At 37.5% G+C, this 14,463-nt stretch overlaps 1 protein-coding gene across 6 annotated transcripts in view; it reads right to left on the bottom strand.

Moving 5' to 3' along the window:
* Window positions 1-14,463, bottom strand: part of LOC113516157 (insulin receptor substrate 2) — a 45,208-nt gene that overhangs the window by 17,721 nt on the left and 13,024 nt on the right. For 3 of the 6 annotated variants that reach the window (XM_052895552.1, XM_052895553.1, XM_052895555.1), the window contains exons 4-5: window positions 13,828-13,982; window positions 6,327-6,434 (exon numbers count right to left, since the gene is read on the bottom strand). In XM_052895552.1, the coding sequence (XP_052751512.1) occupies window positions 6,327-6,434; window positions 13,828-13,982 (263 nt within the window). The remainder of the gene's footprint in view (window positions 1-6,326; window positions 6,435-13,827; window positions 13,983-14,463) is intronic. The other 3 variants (XM_052895554.1, XM_052895556.1, XM_052895557.1) reach the window with 1 other exon arrangement.

Below are 14,463 nucleotides of genomic sequence, written 5' to 3'. Positions count from 1 at the left end.
TACATAAACTGTGTCGAATATATAATCTAGTAATGTAAGATTTGTCATTGACAAATAATTGACATATCAAACATTTTCTATACACTAGCCTGCTATGAATTGAGAAAAATGACAAATGATGGTGTATCTTTCGTCCTCTTTTTACTAATTATATTTGCATAATAAGAAAGAAGGCAACCATATGATTTACAGTTTTTATTTTATCATTCCTTTTATGTAACTGCTTGTTCTTAGATGGGAAATAATACATTACATTAACATGCTCACTGTCAATACTCACCCTAAACTACATGCTTTCATAATACATGGCGAACGGAAGTGTTATAAATATTTTTAGAACAAAATAACACAATATCAATAGGAGCGCCCAGTAACTACGTGAGAGCACGTAGACGACACTTATTTGATGTTCCAATAAGAAGAACAGAGTTGGCTAAGCAAGCTCCCCTATCTCTTGCATTGAAACTACTCAATGATATTTTGAGCCAGTATCCGCAATTGGATGTATTTGCCTTCAACTTGCTGGAGTTTCGTCGAGTGACCACAGAGTATTTGTGTTCACACGTTTATTGTTTGAGTTAAATCTGTTTATATTATTTTTGTTATTTTTATGTAATATTCCTTTTTATATGTTATTGTACTCGTGCTTTCCTGGGTGAGCGTATTGGAAGACTGTAAGGCTCACCCAGTGGATGTAATAAATAAATAAATAATTTTTGAATAATTTTACATAATTTAAAAATATTAGGCACTAATTACAGTAACTTACGCCCATATTGTACACGTTATTATTGGCGGTTCCTTAAACTCACATAGGTAATATACCTACCTACCCTTGCAATTTAAGGCAAATAGAGTAAGTTAGTTATAACCATAGTTACTGGTTTTTTTTTCACTATCGCATGGAGCCTCTATAATTTGTGGAAAGTTATCATTCCTCGGAAAGTTTATGTTCTTTGTGTACAAATATAAGGCTGAAATTACTGGTAATGACACGTGTCATAAAGATCAGTTTACCAATTGCATACCGCCACCTTCTAACAAATTTCCTTATCAAACAACACCTATCCAGTCTATCGTGCAACTTTGGGTACAGCTGTTTTAAGCATCTAATTATAAGCTAAGCCATTCACCATGTACTATGCCTTAAATTACAATAAAAAAAAAATGTATTACATTTTTTAAAATGCTTGGATTGCACTTGTGTCAATGATTGTACCTATAAAGTCTCGTGCACTGATACAAGTCAACGAACAATTGGAGATTTCTAAAAATTATCTCATTTAATAAAAAAAAAGCTAATACGAATAAATGTAATTTTATTTACTTCATATCATTGCACGTGACTGTACTCTGACGCTTTTTAACATTACGCAAAGGGTAACAAACACAAAATTATCTATAATCCACATTTACATGGTATTTTATACAGATACAACAATAAAAACAACATATAAAGCATGGCTCTGCAACGATTAAAGGCTTGTCTAAGTAACGTAACATTTTAAGGTACAGTTAAAATTATTTAAATATTTCACTGTTTTAAATTATGACACCGACTGTACTATTTGTATGTTACCTCCGTAGTACCGCGTAATATTAAGCTGGCGCCTGACTACCATTTTACTGTAGTGTAACATTCGCAACGAACTTATAAATTAAATCATTTGCTTAACAAAGTTTCCGTTTTCAACTGAGCTCGGACTCGCGTAACATGCTACATTTCTATTTTAATTTAATAACTACCGGTTTAACTTACGTGTAATTAGATCGAAAAAGCTAGACTAGTTTCGCAGTCAAATCGTGATTCTTAGTCCTGAGCGGTTATGACGCGAGTAAGAGCGTGTCTGGGCGATCGGTCCGCTAAGCGCGAGCTGTAGGCACTTACAGTATCGTCACAGATAAGATGGCGTTCGGAACTCTTCGGGCATGGCTAGTATCCGTAATCTTCTTTGTCTGCCATGTTATTGCCAATAGTTGTGTTATTAAGCCGTCGTGTACATACAGCGCTCAAAGTGTCGCCATTCACTCGTGCTCGCGTCTCAGTCACTCATGACTAAGTTTAACTCCGACCAGGATTAATTCCGAAACTAGTCGATCCTTTTCGATCTAATTACACGCAAGTTAAATCGGTAGTTATTACATTAAAACATAATGTGTGCTTACGAAACTTTTAACAATGTTACATCACGGCGACAGCTTTAAATTTATGCGAAGTAAAACTTATTGAGACAATAGGACGGAAGATTACACGTACATAATATTGTACCACAGCATAATTAAATTTTTCCCTCACTTTATGTATAATATATATATATATATATATATATATATATATATATATATATATTATACCTGTGTTTAGAAAATAACAGGACAAGATCAGAAAGTATCAAAAGCTATCTAAAAAATATCAAAAGCTCGGTATGACGAAACATCCTTAAACGAATCAATGCATTACCATAGGCGTATAGGCGAAGAGAAGGGTGGAGGGGGGATTCGTCGCGATAGGCTAACTAACCTGCCACCCTAGACAAGAGGTATGCGAATCCATGGATATATCGACGAATTTTTCGAAAGTTCAGGTGTATTCATCACAATCAGCTAACTGACCTACCATTTCGGGGGAGAAGGGATTATTAGTAATTGGGCGGTTAGTCCCCATTTCTATCAATATACCTTATCAAGTCGACCTCCACGCGGTTACCCCTGGAAACTATCGTGATTAATTTATCGTTGAATTCATCACGATGGACTAACTGTCCTGTCTATTCATCCTCATCTATCATTGGTACCCCGCCAGTGTATACCGATAGCGCAGACGGGGTTACTATACCATTTTCAATTATTAAAAAAAGATCTACCTTTCATCACCTATCATCCCTCACTGGTGCCCCGCCACGTATACCGTTAGCGCAGGCGGGGTTACTATTCCAGTATCATCCATTAAAAATAAATATATCTATAAAATTTGAATTAATTCATTTGTTAAAATAAGGTACAGGTAATCAGGTTACAGATGTTACATCAAAAGAACATTATAGCCTATATCTTATTATGCCATATTTTAGGCAAACATCGAAACTTATTACATAGAGAGGAAAATAAAAAAAAAAAAAACATCAACGGAATCTTACATATACACTTGCAATATTATATGATTACATTTTATGTACTTTTACATTTTTCAACGTCGACTTTTTTTCCTGAATATGTTCGCTGTTGGCTGTGCGTGGGCTTTACAGCTTCACCGAACGCGTATGCAGGGGCGAGTGCGGATGGCACTCCAAGCCCGCGAGAGGGGAGCAACAGAGGTGTCGACTCTTACTTATGGACTGCGGCGTGCGTTTAAGGGCGCCAGTGGCTCGGGCCTCGGCTTAGGCCACCGCACTTTGACCCCCGTCAAGGGACGGCGAAGGGACGGTATGTCGTAATGGGTGGGAACTCGGAGTCGTTGGAATGCGCTCGGGCGCAAACCTGGGAGTCTACCATGAAATGAAATTCCGAATTTTCGGGCTCAATCTCGTGTTTTTGTTCGTACCGAAATCGACCCTGTAAATGGAGCTTAACATTTCGTTTATCATAAATCCTACCATAAAAGTTCAAAGGAACGATATTTTAGCATTTTAAATATTTTTAAACGGTACGTATGATGTAATTTTAGCATCAAATTTTTGTTTCGTCCGGATACGAAATTTCTGTAAACATTTCATGGTAGACCCTCTGATCGCGCGCGGTTCAACGTCAACTGTAACCAAATATTTGAAGCAATGCATTAATTCGATTAAGTGCTTACCAACCACATAAATTCCATGAAATTAATTCAATTGTAAATAAACAATATCAGGTGGAGATATAAACGAAGTTGTGGGATGCAAAAGCTAAACCCTGATTACTAGCTCTGCTTATACCCAACTATATTGTAATAATGGTGATACCTAAGCGTTTGGAAATGGTCGTCATGTAATAAACATTATGCCGTTTAATTAGAAGCCTTAAGCTGGTTAATTGAGGGTCGATAATACTGTATAAAGGAAAATATAAACGAATTGAAAACTTCCTTCTTTTTGAAGTCGGTTTAAGCTAATCCCATGTGATTTCAAAATATTTACTGTTTATATTTGCTAAAAAAATAATATTCATTGAAGAAATATACCTGTCAATTACTGTATTTAAAACAAACAGCTAGCTAAAGCTTAGCTACAAAGAAAATCTTAAAATTCCTATCACTGATAGGAAATACTCGTAGCAGCGAACTTTAAAAAAGGGCGAGCACGAAAGATCATGGAAAGTGTCACAGGTTTTTCTGCCTGCAAAAGACCATCTTTCAATAACAATATTAATACTATATTTAGTTTTCTTTTTATTTTAAAAAATTACATTAATAAATTCAAGCAAATATAATCCTTCCCACTTTGAGTTTGCTGGTTGAGAACTCTTTTAGACTTAAGCTCGCCTTTGTACATTAGCTTACCTCTGTCATATATTTTGTGTATTATTAGTGCGTACAATAAAGTATATAATAAGTAAATAATATATTTATTATTATTAGTCAGTTTTAATTATGTACTGGCAGGATTACGAATTCGTAGACAACTGTAATTTTGTAATTCGAATTCATTTCTGATGACTTCAATAGAATAAATGAATGAATGAATAAAAATTTATTTCAATAAAACCATAACACTTACATATACTTAGATCCTAAGTAATAACAAATTAAAAAAAAAAAAATATATATATATATATATATATATATATATATATATATATATATATATATATATGTATATATATATATATATATATATAGAAAAAAAGTTTACATTTATATATTCTTTATATGTAGTAGAAATTAGCCAGTGTTATGGTAAAGAAAAAGGATGCTAATTCAGCTAAAGGTTGCTGCAAAAGCGGAAACGCTGATTTTCAATTAAATTAAAATGACTGGAACATGTTTATATAGCAAGTTTTATCGACCCGTTAGATGTGACATAGACTGTTAGCTTAGCTCAACGTCGAGTGGACAAGCATTCGATACCACGAGAATAAGCGTTCCAAGCCTCTCGTACTGACGACTATTATAAACAGTGACTGTGGAATCACATCGAAACCAACACAATAAAGGAAGTATTACTAAATATTTCATTTTAAATCGAATAAATACGAGGATATATTTTGATGTTAATCTTACACATTGACTTGTAGATCATCTTTTATGTCATAATATTTATATATACAAAAGGTGGTTACGAAATTATTTAGCCTCTTTCTAAGGAAGCATTTTAAAAGGATACCAGACTATTTTTTTTTTCCAAATAAACATACAGAGAAAAACGACAAAAAAATTTAATTGTACAATTTGATAGCAGTTATATTGCTCTTATATTAAAGTCAAATTCGAATTAACATATGCAGAAAAAAGAAAAAAAAAACTGAAGTATATAACTCGATAGCTGTTTAGGCCTTTATTTATAAAATATTTAATGATAAAACAGTGGACTGTAAAACTGTTATAATTCACGTTATAATTAAATGAATTTGACTAAAACAGTGTAAAATAAAAATACACGTAAAATGGCGTCGGTGGCGTGACGCGAAGTGGCGAACAGATCCGACCTGAGCCGAGACCGCCCGACGGCTCTCAGTGTTGCCGTTCTATTAAGTTTCAACAATAGTAGTTATTCTTTAAAGTCAAATTTAAATTTCACTATTGGATTGGCGAGTAAATTTACATTTGGTATTCTGTAAACAAGATCGATGTTAGGGCCATTTATGAAGTGAAACTTTGGTGATAATTATAAGTGTCCCACAAAAATGCAGACTTAAATTGTGACAAAACCAGTCATTTAGATCTAAAAATTAAACCGATTTTAATAAAATTATGGGACCAACCTGTAAGTATATACTTTCAAATAAAATAAAATTCAAATTGGTTTACAACTGGCGGAGTTATGAGATAACTCCTAACATAAAAAAAACCGAATGGAGAACCACTTTCATTTTAAAGTCGCTTGAAAATTAAAGAAGTTGCGAAATGAAATACGAAATTTGACAGAGTAAAATAACTAAACGCGTTGTGTTAGTAAAGGCTCTTAGTTTGTCGTTTTTAGGTCCATGTTTCTATAATAACAATAATAATCTTTTTTTCTATCACAATAGAACATACATAGATTGCCATATGGAAAAAATGTTCAATTTTAGTAGTAAAATACTCCCATAAAAGGGCGCTAACAATTTCGATAACACCTTGTATATTTAAGAGTGGCACGCGACAGATGTACTGTGATTCCACCGCCACGAGTACGCGGGTGGTGACATCGTACCGTTCTTGGGCGTCAGCGGCGCTATAGCGGCCGCCGAGTCGTCAACGCTGTACGTGGCCGTTGAGCACACGCACTGTCTAATACACGAGCCAACGCACAGGCCCTTCTCTGCAATAGATTTTGCCAATTACGCCGCGTCCAACAATCGCCGCCCTTACTTATAAGGGCACCCGCACACGGAGGACTCCCTTTTTTTATACACACTTCGAAAAACTGAACATTTAATTAAATCACAATTTTTATACGCAGTAACGTGAACAAAACTGGTAATTCTGCCCCCCGTCTGCGTACGCCCTGAATGCAAATCAAATGCGTATTAACTAAACACTAGCAAAAATCATTATTTATAAACGCTAAATATAACTCACAATCAGCCGATAATAATCAATGTAATAAATTAATACTAAATACTAATATATGTATGTATATATAAACGATACTGACAGACAGATCACAACACAGCTTAAACTGCCGAGTTTAGAAACGAAAAATATCCCGCGGGAACAGAATATATTTAACACGAGCAAAGCAACGGGAAGTAGCTGGCCATATTGAAAACATATTTTTAAACTCATTCCAGATATCAAAAGAAAAAAACAATTACTAATAAAAAAATAAATAAAGAGGGCGCTCTTATATCCTATAACTTAAAATGCTTATTTCTTTTTTAAATAAAAAATATTCATATATGTTATAATTACTCCTCTCCATCCAAAGGTTGCCTGCAAGAGATCGCTCTTAGCGATAAGGTCGCCCATTGTTTTCTCATTGTGATTATTTCTTGTAATTGTTTATATTTATAATAAGTTTACTATTGTAATCTTTTGGAGGAAACAATAAAGAGTATCAATCAATGACCATAGATCTATCAATGTATGGTTTAAAAAAACTAGAGTTGGCGATAAAACGTGGGCTGTCTGATTTGGTAAATGAATTTTATTCAACGTTTATAAGTAAGATTTTTTTTTTAATTTTGTTATTAATTATAAGTTATTAATAAAAGTAACGCATTTGTTGAACGCAAGGCTGTATAAATGTTATTTTATTAATTTAGAATTTTGCTAACGAACTAATGAGGAATAACAATAAATAAATACACGAGACATACATTAAAACATATGTAAGTATTAAGTTTTCCATCTATCTGTGGATAAAACACTTCGATTCTTTTTTTTTTTTAATATTTATAACACTTTATTAGTAATTTAAATAAAAAAAATAATAATCAAAAACTACCTCTTGCTATCTCGTTAAATTAAAATATTATTTTTAAAGGCTCTTAACAATATATTTGTGTAGTTAAGCAATTAACATTTTACAGTGTGACAATTTAAAAATGGATACAAAAAAAACCGTTATCAAACGTAAATTAGCCACGATATAAAAACACGCTTTATAAAAGCGGAATACTATTAGATCAAAAATGAAAATAAAAAAGTTAAAGCTATAATTTTCAGTTCATTTTTGTGGTCATACTTCAATTAGAATATAAAATTAAGGATTCAAATATTAATTTGTTAATTTTGTTACTACTGATTTACAATCCAAAGTAAAAACTGAATCTGAATCTGACAGAGCAGGAGTGACTTTTTTTTGTATGCAACTAAGAATGGCATACAGGCTGACGGCCCACCTGATGGAAAGTGGTATCCATCACCTATGTACATTTTTTTTTTTTTTTTTTTTTTTTTTTTACAACACAGGGGGCAAACGAGCATGCGGCTCACCTGATGGTAAGTGACTACCGCCGCCCATGATCACCCACAACACCAGCGGCATTGCAGGTGTGCTGCCGGCCTTTTAAAATTAAATATACTCTTTTCTTGAAGGTTATGTTGTCGTATCGGTTCGGAAATACTGCTGCTGGAAGTTGATTCCAAAGAATGGTTGTGCGTGGAAGAAAGTGCCTTGAAAAACGCACGGTGGAAGACCGCCACTCGTCCAGATGATTGGGATGAAACTTTAGTTTGTGGCGGGTTGTACGGTGGTGAAAATCAGCAGCAGGTATCAATCCGAACAATTCCTCAGAACACTCCCCATGATAAATTCGGTAGAAGATGCACAGAGATGCAACATCTCTGCGCAGTTTCAATGGGTCAAGCCGGACAGTAAGGCGTTGACTATCGATAATTCGAGCCGCCCGACTTTGAATGCGGTCTAACGGAAGGAGTTGGTACTGTGGCGCTCCTGCCCACAGGTGAGAACAGTATTCCATATGCGGCCTGACTTGGGCTTTATATAATTTCAGGCGGTGTTTTGGCATGAAATATCGTCTCACCCTATTGAGCACTCCTAACTTTTTGGAAGCTATCTTAGCCTTCTCCTCCAGATGACCGCAAAACTGGACGTCGCAAGATATATCAACGCCCAGAATTCCTAGACTTGACTTTTTATCAAGGGAAGTGCCCTGAAAGTGAGGAGATACGACAAACGGCGTCTTTTTTGCGGTAAACGCGCAGACTTGTGTCTTTTTGGGGTTAAATTGAACAAGATTTTGTTCACCCCAGATCGAAACTTGATGGAGTGAAGTTTCGATTTCAGACACAAGTCTATTCCGGCACTCATCGGTATGTGCCCGCGAGATCTTTGCATGACCGGTATATAATGTATCTCCTGTACTGTCGTCCGCATAGCAATGAATATTACTTATCTGTAACATATCATTGATATGCAGAAGAAACAGAGTCGGAGATAGTACACAGCCTTGCGGGACACCAGCATTCAAAGGTTTTAAATCAGAGCATGCACCGTCGACTACGACCTTAATGCTACGTTCCTTGAGAAAACTGGCGACCCAAATGCACAGTCTCGCAGGCAACCCAAATGAAGGTAGCTTTGAAAGCAGCGCTCTATGCCACACCCGATCAAAGGCCTTCGCAATATCCAGACTAACTGCTAAGGCCTCTCCCTTACTCTCGATTGCCACTGCCCATCGGTGTGTTAAGTAAGCTAAAAGATCACCGGCCGAACGTCCCTGTCGAAAGCCGTACTGGCGATCACAGATCAGCCGGTGCTCTTCTAGGTACCGGAGCAGTTGACGGTTAATGATGGATTCCATAACCTTCGAGAATAAGGAAGTGATAGCTATGGGCCTATAGTTAGCTGGATCTGAGCGATCTCCCTTTTTAGGGATCGGATGCACCAGAGCAGTCTTCCAAAACTTTGGGACTATGCCCGATGAGTAGCTAAGCCGAAAAAGACGCGTAAGAACCGGAGCCAACTCTGGTGCGCACGTCCTAAGCACAATTGGAGGAATACCATCAGGCCCACTCGACTTATGGATTTCGAGGGAGAAAAGTGCTCTACGCACTGAGCTATGCGTGAATTTAATATCAGGCATAGAGCTCCTACAACACGTGATGGTCGGTGGTGGTTTCTCCCCGTCATCCAATGTCGAGTTTGACGCAAAGATGGATCCAAGAAGATCGGCCTTTTCTTTAGCGTTCTGGGCCAACGAGTCATCCTCCCTGCGCAAAGGTGGAAAAGATGACTTACAGAAATTCCCTTGTGCAGCTTTGGCAAGAGACCAGAAAGCTCGAGTCCCAGAGGGCAAACTAGCCAATCTCTTGCCAATTCTACTAATATGCTCTGACTTCGCTGTGGCTATAACTCTTTTGAAAGACCTAGAGGCAGAGTTATACTTCTTTTAAGAGCACTGGTGTTAGGATCTCGCGACGCCACACCTTTAGCCCAGGTTAGGAAGCACTCCTGTTTCAGACGAGATGCTGTTCTACAGGAGGCTCCATACCAGGGCTGGGATTTCCCGCCGACGGGCACCACAGAGTTAGGAATAAATAATTCCATTCCCTGAAGCACCACATCAGCAATGGAATCGGCAATGGCGTCGGGATCATCCAGTGTGAAGCAAACCTGCCTCCATGGGTAAGATGCGAAAAAAATCCGCATCTCATCCCAATCTGCCGACCTGTAGTGCCAAATGCGACGTCTACCCGTAGAACGAGGTGGAGTCGGACTCGTAAGAGGCACTTCGCTCCGCACCAAACAGTGATCCGACGATCCAAGCGGGGCTTCGACGGAGATCACATAGTTGTCTGGGTGGGTGGTCAGCAGAAGGTCCAACAGTGAAGGTGAATGGTCCAACACATCAGGGATTCGCGTAGGCGAGGAAACAAGCTGTGTCAGACCATAAGCCAAAGCAAAGTCATGAACAGATCTTCCCGCATAGTCGGTTGTACGCGAACCAAGCCATTCGGCATGGTGGGCATTAAAGTCGCCAACAATCACGACTTCAGCGGAAGGAATCTGCTCAAGCAGGGAATCTATAGCCATTTGGACGTGCTCAATGAGTTGGTCGGTTCCAGTGTTACCGCTGTGGGACCTGTATAGGCACGCATAGATGCGGGGATGGTCATTGCAATCTACGCGCAGCCATAGAATGGACAGGTCCGTACCTTCAAGAGTCCCAAGGCGTCGACAGCAGATATCCTCTCTGACATACGCACATACACCGGCACGCGAAACAAAACAATGTTCAAGCTTATACCCCGGGTAGGTCAGGTATGATGTTTCGTTAGGAGGGGATATCTGTGTCTCCGTGAGGAAGAGCAATGCCGGCCGCGCCGTTTCTAGGTGGTGGTGGACAGCGTTCAGGTTTGAATGAATTCCCCTAATATTACAGAGGCTCACATTGAGCAAAGGGGATGCCGCAGAAGTCTTGCTCTGTTTGCCCTTGGTCCCATAGAGCGGAATTTTGCCCCCCCCAGAATACGCAGGGCAGCCCGAGCGTGGTTGCTCGAGGGAGGATTCTCCAGCAACATGGCTGCTGGTACCTCCCTGGGGTACGTTATTTTTTTTAAATTCCACTGCCATGGTATTGAAAGATGGGGGGACGGAGTTGGGGGAGGATTTTAGGATAAGGAAGGGGATGGGTATAGGATGGGCCTCCGGACTCCCTCACTCACCATACGGAATGTGGTCGCACTAAAAGTGCGGCCACTTAGCGTCGGTATTCTGTGAGGGTGTGGTACTTCCCCGGTCGAGCCGGCCCATTCATGCTGCAATACCATATGGTATTACAGCGTGGCTCTACCACTTTAAAATGATCAGCATCATGGACATCACACAGTATATTGATTTCCCCCTTAACCCCCCATATGCGTTGCCATTCCTGAGAACTAAGATGTCATGCCTTTATTTCATTCAATTTAGTTGAAACTGACTATACTTTCGGTCCACTTGATAATAAGCAGTTGCCTATGGAGACCTACGACACCAAACCTTTTAAATTACAAGTGGCTTTATATAGACATGTTTTCGTTAACACACGCGTGAGGTAGGACAAGACGCCGGACGTAGCTGTCTCGTTCTATCCCGCGATTACTTGTCTATTAGTAAATTTATTTACCATTAATCTAGGAGGGGGTAGAGAGTCGCTCCGACGACGACTCTGAAAAAATCCTGTAAGGGCTCTTCCACACAAAACGTTAGGCCGACCAGAACCGTAAGAAGTTATGAACATTTACGGCAAGTGTTGTAAAATTTTACATAACAATTCGCTACAATTAACGTATCACGCGACACGATGTATGTCATCGCTGTCGCCGTTGTATGTAGAAGAGCCCTAACGTACCTTTTTAATTTAACCAAACCAAATAATCTTCTGTACTTATTTTAATATTAACATACATAAACGCGACTCGTATTCTACAAGTGGTCAAGTGTGAGAGTTAGTCACAATTCTAAAATTACAACTACAAGCGTTCTACCACTGTCATAGCTAGGCAAAAATCCCCATATCATAAATTCTGGCTAGTAAAAAAGCAGGTACACGATTATCCAAAAGTTTTAGTGTTTTATTTAATTTACACAAAATTATTGTACCTTTCAAACTACTGCTATATATAAACTGTTGTATCTTTTCAACTACTACTCTATCTACACTATGGTTATGGCATATAGGGAGCTAAAATGACCACTTCGGGTGATTCATAATAGGATCCTAAAATAAATCATATAGTAAGCAGAGTCGTGGGTTGTGAATTGAAAGACCCCGATTGTCAAAACAAGTTTAATACGAGCAACAAGTAATACACAGTTGTCAGCAATGGCGGGAGCGCGCTCTAGGTCTAGGTACATATGCGAACGTATTGGCGGGTGGATGCCCGCGAGTCGCCCGGATTGGTCGTTCTATTATGTTGGTAGTAGTGACGGTAGGTTGTACCACAATCATATATTAGGCAATACCTCTAATTTATAATTTTCTTCGATAATTCGCAAAATAATGAAAATTTAAATGAGTATTCTAAAATACTTATATTCTATAAGCGGAAAAGTGGAAATTTTAGGAATTCAAGTAGAAATGCTAATAATTCTTATTATCCTGTTATGAATCACCAAACGTGGACATTATAGAGTTTAACCCCAGCCTTATTTCGATTAATACTATGCGGAAAATTAAATAGTAACTGATAATAGAGAGAAGACATGGTAACATTATACGAAATACAAGTTTGTGAGTGTCTTATGGATACCTCTATATGGATAATAAATATCTCGTTACACCCTTTCCATTCTGTTATTTGCTCTTAGACAGCCGCTCGAAATAACCGTTCCATTTGAAAACAAGTTTAAAAAAAATCTATAATAATACATTTACTAACTAACTGTTAAAGCCATAATGGTATTCTAAATGTATTAGATTTTTAAATTATTTCCAAGAGGATGTATTGTATTTTTTTTTTTTGTATATGTCACCGGATATCTTCCTCAACATTCAATGAATTTTGACTTTTTTAATGTCCATAGTGAATTTTTTTCTTTATACAACTTAGAATAGCAAACAAGCTGACGGCCCACCTGTTGGAAAGTGGTAACCGTCGCCTATAGACATGAGCAGTACCATGGACATAACAGAGTATACTGTTTCGCCCATGATACCCCCCATGCGTTGCCATTCCTGAGGACTCAGGTGTTATTCCTCTGTACCCAGTAAATACATGCCATATCCTACCTTTCAAACCGAAACACAGCCATGCAAACACAACTGCTTCACAGTTGAAACACGAATGGGAATTTTGTCCCATTTGTAATGTCGTTGTTTTCTTTGCATATTAAGATCTAATTATTTATCTAAATCCACTTGGTATATCAGGAATGAATGACTACGAAATATCTAGTCAAACACATATTTATTTTTGAAATAAAAATAATGATGTTACTTACAATATATTAATTTTTCACACTGTTTTTAAGATTTTTAAGATATTTATTTCTCAAAAAAAAATACAAATATTCACTTAAATGACAAAACAGTTAACTAAAAGTCTATTATTATATTAAAACAGGGAACATACAAATGGCGATGTACAAAAAAATATTTCTTCTTATTTGTAACTGTCAAAATTGAAATAAAACAATGGAAAGGGGAACATAACTACTATGTTATTATTCTAAAAGCGTTCTTTTATTTATTCATAACAAATAATAATTGTTAGAGCACAAACTGGTAGTACATAATATTGTAAATAAAATATATACTCACCGTTAGCGAGTCCGGCCCTGGCATTCCCGTCGTTGGTGCCGGAGTAGGTCTGCCGCCGCGGGGGCCGCGGGTTGGGCCCGTCCAGGGACGAACTGGTCGGTAGGATGATGTGGTCCCTCTCATTCTCTGTCAATTTTGCACAGTTCTTCATTGCCCTGAAATGTGCAGTACGTATTAATGGGTTGATCTAATATGACATAGGCTGATTTGACGGGTCATATGCAATGTTGCCACATAATTAATATTTGTTTACAATAAAAATAAGTTTTTTTTTTTTATTAAACATGCTAAATATTTAATAAAAAAAATCTTATTTTTTTCGTGCACAGTTTTTTTTTATCACAGTACATAGAAAAAAAATGTTTATGAATTATGTCACACGGACACGGATGTCACGATGTTTGTTCACGATAATCTCCGAAATCTCTCAACCTATTTTAATTTGTTCTCTTTGTGTATTCTATCGCTTGTATAAATAATTCTGTATTGAGAAATTGTTCGAAATGATGTCCACAACCACTTTTTATCATCGCACCGCTCGCCATCGACAGGGAATTCATTCTCACACGCTTAAACGTAAATGGTCACGTACAGTGCGGTTTCAAAGCAGCTTTGCAGGGAGGGAGACTTTGTACA

This window comes from Galleria mellonella, unplaced genomic scaffold, assembly GCF_026898425.1.
Source record: "Galleria mellonella isolate WM207_F2 unplaced genomic scaffold, CSIRO_AGI_GalMel_v1 utg284, whole genome shotgun sequence".
Taxonomy (NCBI): domain Eukaryota; kingdom Metazoa; phylum Arthropoda; class Insecta; order Lepidoptera; family Pyralidae; genus Galleria; species Galleria mellonella.
This window is presented reverse-complemented; position numbering and strand designations above follow the sequence as displayed.